At 44.4% G+C, this 21,536-nt stretch overlaps 1 protein-coding gene across 1 annotated transcript; it reads right to left on the bottom strand.

Annotated features, from left to right (window-relative positions):
- Nucleotides 1-425: 425 nt before the first annotated feature.
- LOC311130032 (uncharacterized protein) lies at nucleotides 426-21,280 on the bottom strand. Its single transcript, XM_084162646.1, has 8 exons — nucleotides 20,936-21,280; nucleotides 7,779-8,606; nucleotides 7,371-7,537; nucleotides 7,228-7,254; nucleotides 5,984-6,116; nucleotides 5,734-5,777; nucleotides 5,468-5,590; nucleotides 426-3,749 (listed from the first exon to the last, which is right to left on the bottom strand). The coding sequence occupies exons 1-8, from the start codon at nucleotides 21,003-21,005 to the stop codon at nucleotides 3,555-3,557; spliced, it is 1,587 nt and encodes a 528-aa protein (XP_084018772.1). The 5' UTR covers nucleotides 21,006-21,280; the 3' UTR covers nucleotides 426-3,554.
- Nucleotides 21,281-21,536: the final 256 nt, after the last annotated feature.

Below are 21,536 nucleotides of genomic sequence, written 5' to 3'. Positions count from 1 at the left end.
AATGAAGAATGAAGCACCTTTGAAAAAGAAAAATATATATATATAAAACAATGCCAAATACTTTTTATTTTGCTTATTTTTGGGAGGGGAAGGAAATCTTGACATAATTTTCAAATAAATGGAATGTCATTTTCTTCATCTGCTGCCTCTCCATTCTGCCCCTCTTCTCCACAACTGGAACTCAGGAGTATGTGGGGTACTCTTGAGTGCGTGAATGAGCACTACTCTGTGGATAACGTGAATTTGTTGAGAGCCTATTGTAGAATTGTGTTGTATGTAATGTACATAACGAATAAAGATTTGTATTTTGTTCAGGTTTTCATAAATAAATGACTGGTCTTTGATTTGTTTGCAACCGAGAACACATGACAGGTCGTTTTGACAGTTGGGATGCAAAGTTACAAAAGATACAACACCTGTTTGAAATAAGTGTGTTTTATTGGAAAATCTTTATTGGTATAAGAAAACATGGCTGCACTGGTCATGATAGACGAGGCGCCGCTTCCAGTGTGTCAGACCCCCTGTTGTTTGGCTTCATCAGCAAACAAACCATAAATACATACAATAACTGCTAAATACTTTGGTGTAAAAGTTAAAGAAATCTAATACGAGAGAGCGACTGTACACAATAACTAATGACAAACAATACATAATGTGTTGAATAAGTGGTTGATTGTTTGGTGTTGGTTGATTTTACAGCTTAAATATAATTGGGAATTATTGTGTCCATGTGAATTATCCATGAATTTGAATACGTTTTGCTAGATAATCACATGGATATTTAAATACATTTCTATTCAGTTGATTTGACAAAACAAAGTAAAAAACGAAAATGGGCTGAGGCCTATGCTGTGCAGGCATGTAACAAGTCATCCCTTGTGTTTAGTTACCAAATAACCGCATAACCTTCATCAGCAGACAATAAACATTTCTTTAGAGGCCAGCTTCCCTGATACAGAGTAAGCCCAGTCCAAGACTAAAAAGCATAATTGAAAGGGTTCTTATCTCCAAGGCTAGGCTTAATCTACAGTACATTCAGAAAGTATTCAGACCCTTTGACTTTTTCCACATTTTGTTACGTTACAGCCTTATTCTAAAATGGATTAAATAAAAACAATTCCTCGTCAATCTACACACAATGCCCCATAATGACAAAGCGAAAACAAGTTTTTAGACATTTTTGCTAATTTATTAAAAATAAAAAAAATATTTACATAAGTATTCAGACCCTTTGCTATGAGACTCAAAATTGAGCTCCGGTGCATCCTGTTTCCATTGATCATCCTTCAGATGTTTCTACAACTTGATTGGAGTCCACTTGTGGTAAATTCAATTGATTAGACATGATTTGGAAAGGCGCACACCTGTCTATGTAAGGTCCCACAGTTGACAGTGCATGTCAGAGCAAAAACCAAGCCATGAGGTCGAAGGAATTGTCCGTAGAGCTCCGAGACAGGATTGTGTCGAGGCACAGATCTGAGGAAGGGTACCAAAACATTTCTACAGCATTGAAGGTCCCCAAGAACACAGTGGCCTCCATCATTCTTAAATGGAAGATGTTTGGAACCACCAAGACTCTTCCTAGAGCTGGCCGCTCGTCCAAACTGAGCAATCAGGGGAGAAGGGCCTTGGTCAGGGAGGTGACCAAGAACCCGATGGTCACTGACGGAGCTCCAGAGTTCCTCTGTGGAGATGGGAGAACCTTCCAGAAGGACAACCATCTCTGCAGCACTCCACCAATCAGGCCAGACAGAAGCCACTCCTCGGTAAAAGGCACATGATAACCCGCTTTCAGTTTGCCAAAAGGCACCTAAAGGTCTATCAGACCATGAGAAACAAGATTCTCTGGTCTGAAGAAACCAAGATTGAACTCTTTGGCCTGAATGCCAAGCGTCACATCTGGAGGAAACCTGGCACCATCCCTACGGTGAAGCATGGTGGTGGCAGCATCATTCTGTGGGGATGTTTTCCAGTGGCAGGGACTGGGAGACTAGTAAGGATCGAAGGAAAGATGAACAGAGCAAAGTACAGAGAGATCCTTGATGAAAACCTGCTCCAGAGCGCTCAGGACCTCAGACTGGGGCGAAGGTTCACCTTCCAACAGAACAACGATCCTAAGCACACAGCCAAGACAATACAGGAGTGGCTTCAAGACAAGTCTGAATGTCCTTGAGTGGCCCAGCCAGAGCCTGGACTTGAACCCGATCGAACATCTCTGGAGAGACCTGAAAATAGTTGTGCAGTGACGTTCCCCATCCAACCTGACAGAGCTTGAGAGGATCTGCAGAGAAGAATGGAGAAACTCCCCAATACTGTTTGCCAAGCTTGTAGCGTCATACCCAAGAAGACCTCGAGGCTGTAATCGCTGCCAAAGGTGCTTCAACAGAGTACTGAGTAAAGGGTCTGAATACTTATGTAAATGTGATGTATTTATTTATTTATTTAAATTTTTAGAATAAGGCTTTAATGTAACAAAGTGGAAAAAGTCAAGGGGTCTGAATACTTTCCGAATGCACTGTATGTCCAGAAAACCGGTCCTAGGTGTAAAATCTTTAGAACTTTCAATCGACTATTTACACAGTGTTGATTTTCCCTTCATATCTGTAGAAGCTCTCGTCTCAGCAGTGTCTCCATGGACACCATTGTTTCATTAGTGTGGTTCACGTTGCTCAGTTAAACCAGTCGTCAGAGCTGAGATTCACTAGTAGTTTAATTCATTCACCAGGATGATTATTACACTTAATCCTGAGGTCAATTTCTCTAAATCTATACTATTGATATTTAACCATAAAGGAGTGTAGTGTTACAGTTTATAAAGTTTCAGCTTCCTCCATTTTCTCTGAAAATATAAGAAAATACTATGTACAGGTGCTCAAGTGTACAATTCAATGCACTTTTGGATGATTACATTGATTACAGCATAAAGGACATGCAGATTTTAGTTAGACCACTTCATGAACTCCACCCTGAAATCTTGGTGGTTTGAGTGTTTGTTTTTCCCAATTAAATCAATAACTATGTAGCAGTACATAAAGTATCTCAAACAAAAAAAACACTCAAAAATGGCTCTTAAAATTGGATTGTGTATGTTAGAGAGTTACATTTCCCAAATATTTCATATGTCCTAAAACTAGGCACAATGGTGATTGGTGCAGTATCCACAAAATGGCCTGTTACTTTTCCATGGCCACAGCGATGGGACTCTGACACCCGTTTAGGCCGGGTGGGTTTCCATAACCTGTTTTGTCATCCTCTGGGTGTTTTTTCCCCCAGATTTGTCAGGTGCCGTCTGTGTGTCATTGCCTTGGGGCTGGTTCAATGGGGAGGAACATTAAAAGTGTTGCAGATAGAAATGCATTGCATAGAACTGTCTCAATTCTGCAATTCTCAAATCCCATTATTTAAAGTTGTATACATTCTATATACAATACATTTCTACCTGCAAAGTTTGGAGCTAGAACTATCAACTAAACAGGGCCCTTGTAACGGTGCAGGGAAGGGAGAGTCAGTTGGTCGAGGGAATATAGTAGCACCCCTGTCTGTTCCAGCCCCCTCTACAGGTGAGTGTCCTCCTCGTCTGGCATGTCCATTTTGAGCAGGTTGTCGATGGGGACAATCCAGCTGTCGTTGAACTCTCCATTCAGGGCCACCTTCTTCTCCTGCATCTCCGGCGGCACCTCCATCACCTCCAACGTGGGGTTGTCATGGTAACCACTCTCCACCGTCTGCAGCTCCTCTGTCAGGTGTTGCTGTTGAGAAAAGATACAGTGCATTCGGAAAGTATTCAGACCCGTTGACCTTTTCCACATTTTGTTACGTTAGACTTATTCTAAAATGATTTTTTTTTTATACCCCATAATGACAAAGCGAAAACAGGATTTTAGAAATGTTTGCAAATGTATTAAAAATAAGAAACAGAAATACCTTATTTACATAAGTATTCAGACCCTTTGAAATGAGACTCGAAATTGAGCTCCGGTGCATCCTGTTTCCATTGATCATCCTTGAGATGTTTCTACAACTTGATTGGAGTCCACCTGGGGTAAATTCAATTGATTGAACATGATTTGGAAAGGCACACACCTGTCTATATAAGGTCCCACAGTTGACAGTGCATGTCAGAGAAAAAACCAAGCCATGAGGTCGAAGGAATTGTCCATAGAGCGCCGAGACAGGATTGTGTCGAGGCACAGCTCTGGGGAAGGGTACCAAAAAATGTCTGCAGCATTGAAGGTCCCCAAGAACACAGTGACCCCCATCATTCTTAAATGGAAGAAGTTTGGAACCACCAAGACTCTACCTAGAGCTGGCCGCCCGGCCAAACTGAGCAATCGGGGGAGAAAGGCCTTGGTCAGGGAGGTGACCAAGAACCCGATGGTCACACTTAGAGCTACAGAGTTCCTCTGTGGAGATGGGAGAACCCTCCAGAAGGACAACCATCTCTGCAGCACTCCACCAATCAGGCCTTTATGGTAGAGTGGCCAGACGGAAGCCACTCCTCAGAAAAAGGCTCATGACAGCTGCTTGGATTTGCCAAAGGGCACATAAAGGACTCAGACCATGAAAAACAATATTCTCTGGTCTGATGAAACCAAGATTGAACTGTTTGGCCTGAATGCCAAGCATCATGTCTGGAGGAAACCTGGCACTATCCCTACGGTGAAGCATGGTGGAGGCAGCATCATGCTGTGGGGATGTTTTTCACCGGCAGGTACTGTGAGACTTGTCAGGATCGAGGGAAAGATGAACGGAGCAAAGTACAGAGAGGTCCTTGATGAAAACCTGCTCCAGAGCGCTCAGGATCTCAAACTGGGGCGAAGGTTCACCTTCCAACAGGACAACGACCCTAAACACACAGCCAGGAGTGGCTTCGGGACAAGTCTCTGAATGTCCTTGAGTGGCCCAGCCAGAGCCCGGACTTGAACCCAATCAAACATCTCTGGAGAGACCTGAAAATAGCTGTGCAGCAACACTCCCCATCCAACCTGACAGAGCTTGAGAGGATCTGCAGAGAAGAATGGGAGATACTCCCCAAATACAGGTGTGCCAAGCTTGTAGCGTCATACCCAAGAAGACTCAAGGCTTTAATCGCTGCCAAAGGTGCTTCAACAAAGTACTGAGTAAAGGGTCTGAATACTTATGTAAATTTGATATTTCCATTTGTTATTTTTAATACATTTGCTAACATTTCTATAAACCTGTTTTTGCTTTGTCATTATGGGGTATTGTGTGTAGATTGTAAAAAAAACAATTTAATCAATTTTAGAATAAGGATGAAATGTAAGAAAATCAAGGGGTCTGAATACTTTCCGAATGCACTGTAAGGGGAGATTTCGGTGAGGACCCTCCGAAAGCATAGTTCAACTATTTTTAGTAAGTACATTAGGAAGAATGTGGACATAGCACAGACAGACATTATTGATTGTAGATTAGTTAGATTTTCGGGTTTGATTTTCTAACTGTTTACTTGGTGGTTCTTCCGATAGGACTTGCGGTGGTATGAGGCGTAGATGGCGAAGCCTACAATCATGGCCAGCAGAGCTCCGCAGGACGCCAAGATGGCAATCAGGGTCATGTTGTCACTTGGTTTCTGACAGAACAGATGAAGAGGTAAATTAAGATCCATTCTGTTGACACGCCTCCCTCCAAATACAACCTTTTACATTTTCTCCATTAGCCAGCTTAGGATGACATTCAGGGAGATATGTAGTTCACAATGTTAATTAGACTTACTCTGGTGATTTTCTCATAGTATTGCTGGACGACAGAGTTGTCCACTGAAAAAAATTAAAGTAAACTTTCATTTACAACAGTTCACTTCTGGTACTTGACCTTGACAGCAATTGGCTCAAACCCTCTCAAATAGTCTGTCTTTAAAAACACAACTCTTACAACCAAGACTAGCATTAGGAAATTGGGTGCGTTAGGTGTGATCGATTGAATTGGAAGCGTCTGAATGGTGGGTACTGGGTAGTGTACATACCTTTGCCGGTCATTACCACGCTGTCAATGGTAGTGTGTCCGTTGTTCACCCTCACATTCAGAGTACAGTTAGCATCGTGCATCTGAGACATCAGCTGTCGACACAGCGCCTCCAGGTCCTTCCTCTCGTGATTCTGATCAGAGAAAACAAACACGTTTGTAAGACTCCATTAGGCCTTTCATTAGTTTTCATATTTTTCTAGTCGGTTGCACCAAATGTTTTCATAGTTTATGAACGGGACAAAAAACAATCAACATGCCTTGTTTAGTGAATCTCAATCTATCTAACGAGAGTGGCAATTGCTGAACTGATGTCATTTCACCATGACATCATTACAGCAATCACTACAATGCTGGTTGTGGTGAGTCAAGGGAAAGGTCAAAGGTGGGACGTCAGCGTTTCCGGTGCAGTGAGGTGTTATTCAGGTATTCTTGGCCTTTCTGAAGCAGAGCAGCTGTTCATAGTCAGAAAGCAAGGGAGAATGAGAGTGAGGGAGAACGCGAGAGTGTGGGAAAGACGGAAACCAGTGAAAGCAGGTTTACCACTAAGACACTTTTTCCACCCAATGCTTGCAGAATCCTTTTTTATACCATGATGCACTACTTCCACTACTTCCTGTCCTGGCTTTGGAAACAGAGAAGAGTGTCGCACTGTGTTGAGAATAGACCGGTTGGTTGTTTAGCAACAAACCCGACACGTTCGCAACTATTTGGCAAAACAGATGGGGTTATCTTAGATTGTTGACAACATGTCAACTATATTTCGTCTCCAATGTTTATTGAAAACATAAATCAATTTGCCCAATGAGCACTTGTTGTCTCTCAAATATATTGTTACAGTTGTTGGTTAAATTAATCAGTCAAAACACCTCAAAACAGAGACATGGTATCAATAACAAGATACAACGAGCTCAAATGAGCCACCTACGATTCCCCACATGGCAGCTTCTTGTCATTGGTACTAGTCATCTGGCCATCCAGAATCACAACAACACACAGATTTCTGCCCCATTGAAGCGTGCGCATTGTTTTCGCGACGTTGTCAGCTAACCCGTCTATAGGACCAGGGGAAGGGTAGAGGTCTGAGCAGTCTTTCACTGTCCTGGTCTTTGTGACCCGCTCTGTAAGATGGATCTAACTGCAGCTGAGGATTTGTCATTACATTTGTCATTTGACATCGAATGTAAATGCAGACCTAAACTTGTAAGCAAATCTAGGAGGACAGTAGAAAGGAGAAATCCTTACCTCTTCATTTATTTTGGACATGCTAAACTGTAAAAAGCAGAAACAAACACAAAGTTAAGGTCATATTTGTGTGCGTTATGATTCAGAAGATTGTTTTGAATCAGGCTGACAAGTATTTTTATGGAAAACTCTTTCTGTCATACAGTAAAGCTCCTGGGAGGAGTTGTGGTCGTCGTCGTTGTTGTTGTTGTAGTCTCAGCCGTGGTTGTAGACACCATCCCTCCCTGTGTGCTGGTCGTGGCGGTAGCAAGACTGCTTCCTGAACCCACAGGGCTGGATGTGTTGGGGGGATGGGAGGGAGAGGACGACCCTGACCATGGGGTTCAAGAAGCATAAATGAGAGAATGGACAATTTTGTCAGTTGAATTTTCTCTCAATTTCATCATGTAATCACACATGACTACATATGAACATGTATGAGTTGCATGTGATAGTAACTGTCCAGCTTTTAGGGTTTTGAGTCTAATTTCTTTGAGACTACAGCCAAACTCTATGCTGGATGAGTGATAGGTGTTTTGAGGTGAAATGGTAGTGGAGGTAGAGACCCTCACCTGCAGTGGAGTCCGGGGGGGTCTGAGTGGGGGTTCCTGAGGAGCTAGAGGCCCCTGTTCCAGCAGCAGCCATAGGGGTGGACACCACATTACCACTGGAGCTCCCAGGGGTAGGGGTGCTCACCCCGGCTGGACCAGGAGGGGCCGAGCTAAGGTTGGCTGATGTGGCCCCACTGGCTGAACTGGGGTTGGGGTTGGTTACTGCACGGTTGGCTGTGGTTGTGGGGTCATTCTGGTGTGTCATGGTGACCTTGGTGGCTGATGGGGGGGTGGCTGCGACGCTGGCTGTCGTGGTTGTGGGGTCATTCAGGTTTGTCATGGTGACCTTGGTGGCTGATGGGGGGGTGGCTGCGACGCTGGCTGTCGTGGTTGTGGGGTCATTCGGGTTTGTCATGGTGACCTTGGTGGCTGATGGGGGGGTGGCTGCGACGCTGGCTGTCGTGGTTGTGGGGTCATTCAGGTTTGTCATGGTGACCTTGGTGGCTGATGGGGGGGTGGCTGCGACGCTGGCTGTCGTGGTTGTGGGGTCATTCAGGTTTGTCATGGTGACCTTGGTGGCTGATGGGGGGGTGGCTGCGACGCTGGCTGTCGTGGTTGTGGGGTCATTCAGGTTTGTCATGGTGACCTTGGTGGCTGATGGGGGGGTGGCTGCGACGCTGGCTGTCGTGGTTGTGGGGTCATTAGGGTCTGCCGTGGTGACCTTGTGAGTTGGTTTGGGGAGGGCTGTGGTGCCGGCTGTTGTGATTGTGGTGATTGGGGAGGTGGTCGTCATGGTTAATGAAGGGGGTTGTATTGTTGGATCAGCATGAGTACAGTGAAGTAGAAGACCTGGAGTGAACAAACACAAAACAGTATTAACTGTTTAATCTAAAACAAATATTACATAGGCCTAACTAAATAAAATATACTTGGCTCAACTTAAATGGAAATAATGCAGTCTCTAGAACTTGGTCCATCATCCCTGTGGGTTGCACTCAGTTTTATAAATAGCTTGTATTTCCAAGAATATCAGCGATGAGATATTGAGGAGCCTCTGTGGTGAACTCTGTGTAAACCTGCTGTGTTTTATTTCCTTCTCTCCAGACAGCTTTACAGTAGTAGTGGTTTGATCTCGCTATGTTTCTCTATTTATAGTGAACAGGACAGGATGCTCCACACAATAACCTAGGAAGTACCACACCCAACCTATGGGCTTGCCCCAGCGCACCATGAACAATCCTGGACCACGTTCTTAGGCTAGGACCCTAGGGATTTAGAACAATGGCTTCTATAGGATCCCCCTCCCTCCAACCACATAGCATTAGGACTACTACTTGCTTACTCATACTCAGTCACCCACATACGTGGGTACACAGTAAACACACTCATACCTCTCTTATCTCACATGTTCATATATAAGGATGTGTACCTACATTACCAACACACTGTACTGTAAATAGCATACATTTCAAAGGCTACATATGCTGTCAATTTATATAGGGATGCATAATTAATCGAATTCACATCGAAATCCCAATATTGCCGTGCAATATCCATGTTGCATGAGATTCATATCGCTTGCAATATTTTGAAACGCCGTTCAGCCGTGTGTAACATCCGTTTTTATAGTTTATTTGTGGCTGCTTCCCACACAGACAAGCCCCGCCCAATCAAGCATCGCAGTTCCTCCTCCTCTTTAGATTCACTATAAGTTTGCATGCTGTTCTGTTAGGCCAAATGCAGTCAACAGATTGTTCCAAACAAGAACGATGCCACTTTGCTTTTTAATATAAATCATTCTATTTCTAGGATTCTAACAGTTCACCCAAGCGTTTTGATCTACAGATAACTGACAAAATAAAGTAAACACTTGAGTAAATGACAGATACAAAGTATATTTAAAGCAGGTGCTTCTACACAGGTGTGGTTCCTGAGTTAATTAAGCAATTAACGTCCCATCATAAGAGATGAAGCGAGAGGTGTTACTACACCCAAAATCTGTCCACGTATGGTGGTCAATGAGCGCGTGTCGAATTTGGTCAACAAGAAATGTAATTGCTAATGTGCTACCTGAGGCTTATTTGATCGAATAGAAGTTTCGTAATGGTTAGGTTGTTATGAATGCACTGATATAAGTGGACGCATGTGGCATTTCGGCAACTTACCCAAAAACGGCTATATCGGAGTTGTGCCTGTTGTCGTAGAGATACAGTGCATTCGGAAAGTATTCAGACCCTTCCCTTTTTCCACATTTTGTTACGTTACAGCACTATTCTAAAATTGATTAAATTATTTTTTCCCCCTCATCAATCTACACACAATACCCCATAATGACAAAGCGAAAAACGGTTTTTAGACATTTTTGCAAATGTATTACAAATAAAAAATATCACATTTACATAAGTATTCAGACCCTTTGCTATAAGAATCGAAATTGAGCTCAGGTGCGTCCTGTTTCCATTGATCATCCTTGAGATGTTTCTACAACTTGATTAGAGTCCACCTGTGGTAAATTCAATTGATTGAACATGATTTGGAAAGGCACACACCTGTCTATATAAGGTCCCACAGTTGACAGTGCATGTCAGAGCAAAAACCAAGCCATGAGGTCGAAGGAATTGTCCGTAGCGCTCCGGGACAGGATTGTGTCGAGGCACAGATCTGGGGAAGGGTACAAAAAAATGTTTGGAACCACCAAGACTCTTCCTAGAGCTGGACGCCCGGCCAAACTGAGCAATCGGGGGAGAAGGGCCTTGGTAAGGGAGGTGACCAAGCACCCGATGGTCACTGACGGAGCTCCAGAGTTCCTCTGTGGAGATGGGAGAACCTTCCAGAAGGACAACCATCTCTGCAGCACTCCACCAATCAGGCCAGACGGAAGCCACTCCTCAGTAAATGGCACATGGCAGCCCCTTAAAGGACTCTCAGACCATGAGAAACAAGATTCGCTGGTCTGATGAAACTATGATTGAACTCTTTGGCCTGAATGCCAAGTGTCACTTCTGGAGGAAACCTGGCACCATCCGTACGGTGAAGCGTGGTGGCAGCTGCATGCTGTGGGAATGTTTTTCAGCGGCAGGGACTGGGAGACTAGTCAGGATTGAGGGAAAGATGAACGGAGCAAAGTACAGAGAGATCTTTGAAAACCTGCTCCAGAGCGCTCAGGACCTCATACTGGGGTGATGGTTCACCTTCCAACAGGACAACGACCCTAAACACATAGCCAAGACAACGCAGGAGTGGCTTCGGGACAAGTCTCAATGTCCTTGAGTGGCCCAGCCAGAGCCCGGACTTGAACCCGATCTAACATCTCTGGAGAGACCTGAAAATAGCTGTGCAGCGATGCTTCCCATCCAACCTGACAGAGCTTGAGAGGATCTGCAGTGAAGAATGGGAGAAACTCCCCAAATACAGGTGTGCCGAGCTTGTAGCGGCATACCCAAGAAGACTCCATGCTGTAATCGCTGCCAAAGGTGCTTCAGCAAAGTACTGAGTAAAGGGTCTGAATACTTGTATAAATGTGATATTTTCGGGTTTAAAAAAAATATACATTTCTAAAAGTTTCTAAAAACCTGACTTTGCTTTGTCATTATGGGGTATTGTGTGTAGATTGATGAGGGGAAAAAACTATGTAATCCATTTTAGAATAAGGCTGTAATGTAACAAAATGTGGAAAGGGGTCTGAACACTTTCCAAATGCACTGTAGATGGAGGAGGACTCATGGATATAACCTGTATTAGCATGGACATTGCCATTGAGGGCTTCCACCATTTTAAAGTAGTCAACTGGATGGGGATTCCTATGAGTTGGGAGCAATCAGCCAATGAAGAAGTTGACTACTTGAAAAATGGAGATAGCCTCAATGGCGCTGCTCATGCTGTCACAGACACTATAATTGCACAGATACAAAGATTAGTCCTCTATCTATCTCTATGGCCTGTTTTTCACATGTGTATCTGCCCTCTCGTTGGCTAGAATGGTCCCACCTGATCTCACCTCCTCCTGCCTGCATTTTATCTTTGGGAACATGTATTTCCATGTCACTCGAATATCTTGTCAATATAATACAGTCTTTGGGGTGATGTATAAAAATGCCCAGTTGCCCATTATTTTGGCTACCATGGTTAAAAGAAGAGATCTGTGACTTTGAAAGGGGGTCTCAAAGGAGCATAAGGGGTTTAAAGGATGTGTGTGTGTGTCTCTCAATCACTAGATCTCAACCCAATTAAACACTTATGGGAGATTCTGGAGCGGCGCCTGAGAGTTTGTTCCACCACCATCAACAAAACACCAAATTATGACATTTCTTGTGGAAGAATGGTGTTGCATCCCTCCAACAGAGTTTCAGACACTTGTAGAATATATACCAAGGCGCATTGAAGCTGTTCTGGCTCGTGGTGGCCCAACGCCTTAAGACACTTTATTTTGGTGTTTCCTTTATTTTGGCAGTTACCTGTATATTGCAAGTCAAACCGCAATATTTGGTTAAAATAAATCACTATTCGATTTTTTAGCCGATATCGTGCAGCCCTAAATTCATATACACAGGACGACATTGTTTTTTAAACAGTGCTCAATAATAGGATACTCCTCCCAAGGTTACATGCACAAACACAAGCCTACAGTACATTTAGTGGACATACAATACGTACACACCCACACATTTACATTTTAGTCATTTAGCAGACGCTCTTATCCAGAGCGACTTACAGTTAGTGAGTGCATACAGGCCCCCCGTGGGAATCGACCCCACAACCCTGCCATTGCAAACGCCATGCTCTACCAACTGAGCTGCCGGCCATTCCCTCCCCTACCCTGGGCCAATTGTGCGCCGCCCCATGGGTCTCCCGGTCACGGCCGGCTACGACAGAGCCTGGATTCGAACCAGGATCTCTAGTGGCACAGCTACCACTGCGATGCAGTGCCTTAGACCACTGTGCTACACTGTGTGTAGACCATACACCAACTCTCACCTCCCACTCCACATGTGCACTGTAGAATAAAGAGATGTGGGGGCTCTATTCAAATCTATTCAATCAAACCTCATAACAAGGTTTCTATACTACTTGAATCACCCTTAGAACATTCCAACCGGATTGTCAATCTCCATATCAATACATCTTTTCACACTCTAATAATCATTGTATTATATGTGTGTTATTGAGTAGAGCCCCCTTCTGATTGGCCAGCCTGTTAAAAAGATGCTCACCCAGGATGTAAAGATGTATCTCCAGACATGTGGGTTGTCATGGTGATTAATAGTGGTTGTCGGGGGCAACAAGGACATTGTCCGACCGTGTTAGGAGTGTCTAATAAGAGGCTGTTTTAGAGAGGTGGTGGAGGATGGGGAGAGGTAAAACCTTGTTGTCTCCATCTCTTCTCTTTGACAGGCAGCCTAAACTGTGGCTGTCATCCCAAACTGCAGACACACCACTTTATATCAGGCCCCATTAAGCAGCTTAGTAGTCACTATGAGGAGGGAACCCATAGACACAGACAGCTCTATAGGATGGGGAAACCCTGAACCCTCCCCCCGGGGCCCAGCCTGTTTTTTTACACTCCTGTTAAGGTCCCCTGGCAGCTAGTGAAAGGGGGCTGCTTCAGCATTTTTAATGTCACCTGGTAGCTAGTGAAAGGATGCTGTTTCAGCATTGGTAATGTCCCCTGGTAGCTAGTGAAAGGAGGTTGCTTCAGCATTGGTAATGTCCCCTAGTAGCTAGTGAAAGGGGGCTGCTTCAGCATTGGTAATGCCCCTGGTGGCTCAACCTGATCTCAGAGCATTTCGTATTATTCTTTACGTAAATCCAAGACGTCCGTTTAGTATGGTATGTTGCGAATTACGATTCGTATATGTTACGAATTTGCAAAATGTACAATATGTATGAATTAGCTAAATGTACAATATGTTACGAATTTGCAAAAATGTATCAGATGTTATGAATTCTAATTTGTTGTGGCAATGTTAGCTAGGTGGCTAACACTAACATTACCTAGATGGCTAATGTTAGCTAGGCTAGGGGTTAGGGTTAGGGGAAAAGTTAGCTAAAAGGGTTAACATGCTAAGTAAATTAGTTGCAAAGTAGCTAAAAAGTAGTAAGTAGTTGAACATTTGCTAATTGGCTAAAATGCTAAAACGTCCAACCAACCTCCGCTCGTTTTTGCCTTAAGTAACCTTCTCTCTTATGTAACCATACCAAACGTAACATATCAGACTAATTTCAGTGTCCCGGATTTACATTTACTATGTTACGTCTAGGCTGGGTAGCTCGAGAAAGGAGCCTGCTTCAGCATTGTAGTCTAACAGGTGGAAGTATCCCAGCAGGACTGAATGACAATGAAAAAATTTGTTTTACAGACAGTATTTTTCTGCAACATTTTTAGACAGCTTTTGAAAATGTGTCTATGTCAGGAGTGATACAGTTCATTTCTGACATACACTATGCAATGTATTGGGAGTGGACTGTCCTAAGCATCCGTATCTGATGCAGATATTCGGTGTACTGTATGTATTTGACCTGGGACTGGTGAACTGCTCCTGTGATTTCCACACAGTTTTGGCACGCATGTTCTGCGTCTGAGAATCCGTGTTGTTGTGAGACGTGTCTATCTGTCTGCTCCACTATCTCCCCTCCTCTAGGTGTGGTGTCATATTTTGGGTTTATCCTCTTTGACTCCACCTGTCACCCGGGTGTCTGTTTCTTAACGGGTGACAGCAGCACCCCTGATCTGGGTCTGTTTTTATCTCAGAGACATTCCTACCCATCCCCCCCCCACACCCCCACCCACACACACACAGACAGACAGACACACACCAGGATGGCACCTGTAGTCTCTCAAAAACACTCATTCCTTAAGATGCTCCCCATCCCCCTCCCAGAGAAAGGGGGGGGGCAGGAGATATGGAGATTGGGACGGAGGGTTCCATCTCCATAGCTTCCCTTTCCTCTGCAATAGGCTCCCTAGCTAGTAGCCATGATGCTTAGTAGTGAATAGGGAATGATGCCTCCTTGTTATAATTCATAGAGCACACCAGAGCAGGTTCCTGTATGCCACAATAGGATTACATTACTATCCCCATGAGTACTGGATGTCTGTCTGTGACTACACAGCATATCTGAGCCAACACAGAGAGACTTGCAGCAAGATCTTATTAGCCTCTTCCTCCACCAGTATATTATTAAGATGGATCGCTAGGTCATTGGGTCCGGTTGGGTCTGCTCCTACAGTGGCCTGTCTCTTTCCCACGGGGTGCGACCCATTGCCCCGGATCCTCTCAGGACCAGACGGTAGTCAGAGAGTGTGAGAACTGACCCCAGGGTCCTTCCTGTTGACTCTGTTATGCAATAAGATATGGGCTTCTTTGCTCTCTCACTGTGGGTGTGTAGCACAAGGGGATGTGTCCCATGTGGCTCCGTTGGTAGAGCACTGCGCTTGCAACTCCAGGGTTGTGGGTTCGATTCCCACGGGGGACCAGTACGAAAAAATGTATGCACTCGCTCTGGTTAAGAGCGTCTGCTAAATGACAAAAGTGTAAATGTGTGAAACTCCCTCCTCAGTCTGAAGTTTCCCCACTTGCGCCACCGAATAGCTAAATGTTTGCGTGGCGCCGACTGGTAAGACGCTTCAGGAGGGTGGTCACGTGTGCTAGCAAGGCAGAGGTCGTGGGTTCGAGCCAAAGTGTGAGCTGAATCAGGAAGAAGTGGTACTCGCTAAGCAAGCAGCGTGACGTCCTTTACATGTGCATGCGTGACTTAAACACAGAAAGCATAAAACACCCTACACACACCCTGCTCTGACTCAAGACTAACTGACTGAGACACAGAGAGAAATCCAGTAAAATCCAGTCAATTACTTCGAGATTGAAGATGGAAATGCAACAAGATCATGATAAGTGCCATTCACCATAGGGCTGAGTTCTCCAACTTCACCAGTGTTTGTGTTCCTAACTCATGCCTGTGACAGTGTTACGGCTTGGCCTGTCCCACTGTGACTAACGAGTCAGTAATGGGGTCAGAGGGGTGTCTCCCTCGCCCCTGCCCTCCCCACAGGGGGTCCTGTTGTTGGGTCCCGGCCGGCGTCAAACCCAATCCTGTTTAGCGTGAGAGCCTCCATCCGTACACAGTTAAAGCAGAATGACAATCGGCCTGGAGGGTGGAGACTTGTTGAATTGTCCTGCCTTCCTGCCAGCCATATTGTAAAAATAACCTCCGGGCCCTAGGCCCCACACAGACTACTGAAAGAGGGAGGGGAGACCAGGCTTATGGCGACCAGCAGTGGACATCTTAAATAGAAAAAGAGCCTTTCTTTATGCTGAGTCCTAAGGGTTTGTGTCTGCCGGTCCACTTGTGTACTGGCATTGGTATGTGATCCTGTTTAGCTGTGTGTGTTCATCTCTGTTCCTGTGTGTGTGCCAGCCAGGCCATCCCATAATAAGGCCAGATTTATGTGCGTCTGAGCGTGAACATCCACCATGCGCTGCCAGAGGGAGGAGAGTAAATAAATAAATGTAGCTATCCCTCCCCAGCTCCGGACACACAAAGCCACCCTGTTAGGTGGGTGACGGCCCACACAAAAGCCCGGCTTGCACCGCGTGTGGCTCTGCCAGGAGGGGGTTACTCCCTCACCCCCGGCCCCCTGCTGCGGCCCAGGCTTTTTAGGAGCCCAGTAGTCCCCCGCCTTCCCGGGGTGTTGTCCCATTGAGAGGGGTAATTCAGAATTGGAACAAGGGGAGGGAAGGGGGGATGAGGGGAAGAGAGGAGGAGGGAGGCCGTCTTTGCACAGTACTTATCCAATAGGCTCCTCCATTGAGGAGAGGGGCTGTGAATGTAAAAACACTGTATGAATAAAAGGGAGAGCAGAGAAAGGGTGGGAGAAAGCGGGAATGGGGGAGTTGGGTAGAGTGGAAAAAGGGCGTTGGTCTCTGTCTGATGGTGTATATCTAACTGCCACACGGAGCGGGTCCACACACCCAAACACAACCACATTCCTATTGCTGTGATGCCAGGGTGATTGGTGTGTTTGTGTCTATGTTGAGCTGTGGCTTACACTTATGGTAGAGTCCAGCACTTCTACAGCACTTTAGTGTATAGAGGTCTGGGTCGTTCCACGAAATTAGTCCCTTTTGGGTAGTGTAACTTGGTGAATGGAAAAAAAGCTTCATTTCACCTAATCTAACATTCTGTCATGAACAGTAACTTAATAAAAAAAAACATGTTTTCGACATCTCGAGGTTACATTAAAAAAAATCTATAGTAAGTGCCAAATAAAGTAACAGGGTTGACGATTTAGTCTTAAATCAGCTATAAATCCCCTTGTGACAGGGTTGTTAAAAAATGTATAGCCTGTCTATCTATGGGTAACAGGGTAGACATGTTATGGTTGACACGCTAAGTTTTCCACCACAAAACGCCATAAATGGCCAAAAAGAGTAGAACCAGCTCACCTGCTTTTACACTATGATTTGACTATTAGATGTTCAATGTTTATTTAGAAAATATTGACAAAGGAGTAGTTTCACCATATTAAAACGAGAGTTTAGTTCACGTAACAGGGTTGACCTTAAAATGAGGGACAGGCTTTTTTTCTCCTTAAAATGAATCACTAATCACATTAAATAGATAATAATCTACAGAAATAACTAGCGCTTTACAATAATGGTGAAAACTTGGGGTCACACTTTATTTGGATAGTCCATCTGTAGATGCTCTACAGATGGTCATACTATCAACAAACTATCTGTTGTTAAGCAACTGCTTGTTAAGGTTACAGTTAGGTTTAGAATAAGGGTTAGGGTTAGGATAAGGGTTAGGGTTAGTAGATAGTTGAAATGTTACTGATAGTCTGTAGAGCTTCTACAGATGGACTATCCAAATAAAGTGTTACTAAACTTGGAGAAATGTTGGGGTTAAGTGGGTTAAAATCTTCCTAGAAGTCACAGAGGGTGCACAGAGGGACATGTCAAAATGCAGAAATGTGGCACTTTAGCAAGCCTTTATTCATAATAAAAATCTAATTCATTGAATGTTCCATGTGGTCTATATTAATAGGCACTTCATTTAAAGAGACGTTCCGGAACTTTGGCGACTACCTAAGTATTTTTTAAACCTCCCACTTTGGCCTGGATGTGCCAATGTGTAGTTCACACATGCATAATCTACTAGCAGAATTACTGTTTTACAGTACCTCAATTAGCCATGAAATCCCTCGTTTGAAAGCTTCTGGAAGCTGTGTGGCACCATTTTGAGTGCTGCAAGATTGGCCAGCCCACGAGTTGCACAGTGAAATAAGGCTGGCCCAGGCCTGCCCAGCGTTATCCAATGAGGTTGCAGGGCGGTCCCCACGGCTCAGTAACACAGCAGAGAGAGAGAGAGAGCAATGTGTCTATGTTGAGCTGTGGCTTACACTTATGGTAGAGTCCAGCACTTCTACAGCACTTTAGTGTATAGAGGTCTGGGTCGTTCCACGTAATTAGTCCCTTTTGGGTAGTGTAACTTGGTGAATGAAAAAAAGCTTCATTTCACCTAATCTAACATTCTGTCATGAACAGTAGCTTAATAAAAAAACATATTCTCCCATCTCAAGAGGTTAAATTTAAAAAAATCTATAGTAAGTGCCTACTATGTGCCAAATAAAGTAACAGGGTTGACTTACTACACATATGTGATGTAGTATGCAATTTTCGGGGACCCGTTTTGGCTCTTGAGCGCTACTTTCAGAACTACTGGGTAAAAAGTATGCAAACTTCCGTAAGTTCTCTTTTAATATAACACATTTCTAATTAAAATATCAAAGGAACTCATTTCGTGGAACAACCTGTCTATTGTCTTTAGTCCTGTGTGTTGGCTGGCTTTAAGCTAACCTAAGCAGTGCAGTAAGTAATGCAGTATGCTATTAATCTATTGCCAGTGAATACATTAGGCAAGGAATGTTGGTAGACAACAGTGTGGAGCAGTTGACATCATGGAGGAGTTTGGAGTGATATAGTCATCACCGGCACTTCACTTAAGACCACTTCTTTGACACACACACACGTTTTGTTTGCCTGGCTCTTATTAAGAAACATTTGTGCTCTGTTTTCTTAGAGGTGAAATAGAATGGAGTTCCCAGCCATGGCAGAGAGAAAGGAGTGTGAGGAGAGTTCCTGTATATATATATATATATAGATAGAGAGAGAGAGGCGGTAGAGGGGAGCTGAGTGAAGGTCTGTGATGCATGGTGCCAGCCACTGGCCTGATTAATGTCCACCTGGCCTGGACATATAGGAGTATAGGTTACTCTGGGGTGGAGGTGGAGGGTATGGTGGTGCTTTATCAGACAGTGATGAAACACAAGGCTTAACTGCACTCACTCCCTAGAGGAACTGGAAGCCTCCCTCTCCTGTACTGTTCCCTAACACTGCTGTTAAAACCCCAGTCCCCTGAATGTCCCCAGGCTGCCTCTGAAATGGCACCCTATTCCCTTTATAGTACACTACTTTTGACCAGCGCTGTAATGGGCCACGGCCACATTACAATGCAGTACTTTTGCAGGCCCATAGGGCTCTGGTCAAAAGGTAGTGCCCTGTAGAGGTAATAGGGTGTCATTTCATACACACAGCCATGTTTAATGTCCTGTTTCCCCACTGTTTTATTAGCTACATTTCCAAGGGAGTGAAGGAGTGGGGACTCCATCTCACCGTCCTTGCATTTGAGTGAACCCGGTTGTGTGTGTGTGCGTGGGGAGGAGGAGGGAGCTCATGGCCGTCTCCTCTCAGGAAATCTGGGGCCACACCTTCCTTGGGAACAGGGATGTTGTTAAAGGGTTTTCCTATCTATTGTTCTCCGCTAGCGCTCTCCTATAGGTAAACCGTGGGTGCCAAGCCGCATCCCGACCATAACAGAGATCCTGGCTGGGTTTACCTGTTAGGAAAACACATGACATGACCTCCATGATGCCAAATAGAGGATGAAAGGGACTGGGTGTGTGTGGGGTAGGCTCTGGAAGGATATGGTCGGGGAAATTTGACCTTCTCCTTTAATAGCACTATGGGTATTTTGCAGATTGAAAATGTTTTATTATACATCATAAATGAATGGTTCGTGTTCTATCAAATGGTAATGGAGGTTGATTTGTATCCAAAGAGGACAATATTTGTATTAGTGCCTATATGCTTGGCAATAATGCTTGTCAAATTAGTTTTAGGCCTAAGTCATTATGTGGTCTAAAAACGTTTTGGAAAAAGGGCTGACCGTGAACATCCAGTCTGTTTTTGCTCGGCGACAAAAAAACAAAAGCCTCCTCTACTTTTCATGAATTTACAGTGGCAAGACGTGCGACCTGCGCGTAATTAAAGAATAACACTCCGCCTCTCCGTTAGGCATGAGGGTCGTCTCGAGCGGGTCACGGGGGCACTTCATTATGCGTTCACGTTGTCTCCCTCCCGGCCTCCCGGCTCTTGAGCACAGTGTGAGAGGAGAGGGGGCGGCTGAGGACCCGGTCGCGCCGGGCTTAAAGAGGGGGCAGATGTTTCAGCTCCCCAGCCCTGACCCTGACTCCCCCGTGCCACTCCCTCAGGTGCCAGTCTCTGCCTCGCACTTACAGTGCAACTCCCACTCACTCACTCACTCCTCGATACCGAAATTAGAGCAGCATGTTGTGAAAGCGCAGCTGGTATAGATTCTCACTGGTGTTAGTGGGATAGAGGGCTAATAAGATAACGGTTTAATAGGAATTATATTTTTGTATCTTTTGGATTACTGTCCAGCAACATGTTCCTTTAGCACTGATGACTGAAAAAAATGACAATATGTCAATCAGATAGACGGAATATAACGAAAACTATTTAATTTTTCATGAGAATTCCATTCCCTTTTGTTTTACAGATTTACAGATTAGGCTACAAACTTCAGTGCACCATCAACTGTAGGCTATTGATGTGCGCACCTGCTGCTGAGGAGAAACACAGACACCTCTCATAATCAACATTGTTTTATTTATATAGTTATTTTTCTTTTATTATGAATTGAGAAATTATGATACCAAATGTGATATCCTCCTATGTTAAATTCTCTCATCGAATGTCCACAAAAAAATTGCTCAAATACAGGAAAGATAGTGATCGGGTCTTATGGGTCCCCAAAAAGAACCAACTTTGATCAAGTTAAATAAAATAAATAAAATACAAAGAATGGACACTTACCAAGTGGAAGAAGTGCCCACGTGATAAGCATTTTCGTTTCCATTCTGTTTTTTAAGCAGCTTTGTTTCATTCAGTATTGATGCAGCACTCAATCCGTGGTTTTAGGTATTCAGAATCAGAATGTTGAATAAAAGTAGCGGATTCTTGCTGGAGACGCCGTTCCGTTACGCCGATCTCCTTGAATTTGTATTTGAAGTAAATTATTTTGCCAAAGTTATTGTTTTGCTGAAAGCTAAGAATGCTTTTGTTTGGCGCTTCTTCCCCTCTCTGAGTCGGGAATTTGGGGGAACGTTTTTCTCCAGTCTCCTTGGCTGCGCTGATTGTGTAGCGTTGTTGCTGTCTCCCTCTCCCCGAGTGGCTTGAAGACGTATTGTGCTCTCAAAGCGCAAGCCCCGTGGCCAGTCCAGACCCCAGTCTTTTTTTTTTTTTTTTACAAGTGTTCAGCTGTTACTCACAGGCCCATGGCACTGCCCATTCCAGCTTGTCATGCGAGGCCAGGGGAGATCCAATAGAATGCGTTTTTGGTTGGACTCTCAAACTGACCAACACTTTGAATAACAAAGGAAACGACTCCCAAATACTATGTTCCTTCAGTTTTCCT

The sequence above is a fragment of the Coregonus lavaretus genome, assembly GCF_964263955.1.
Source record: "Coregonus lavaretus genome assembly, chromosome: 5".
Classification (NCBI taxonomy): Eukaryota; Metazoa; Chordata; class Actinopteri; order Salmoniformes; family Salmonidae; genus Coregonus; species Coregonus lavaretus.
This window is presented reverse-complemented; position numbering and strand designations above follow the sequence as displayed.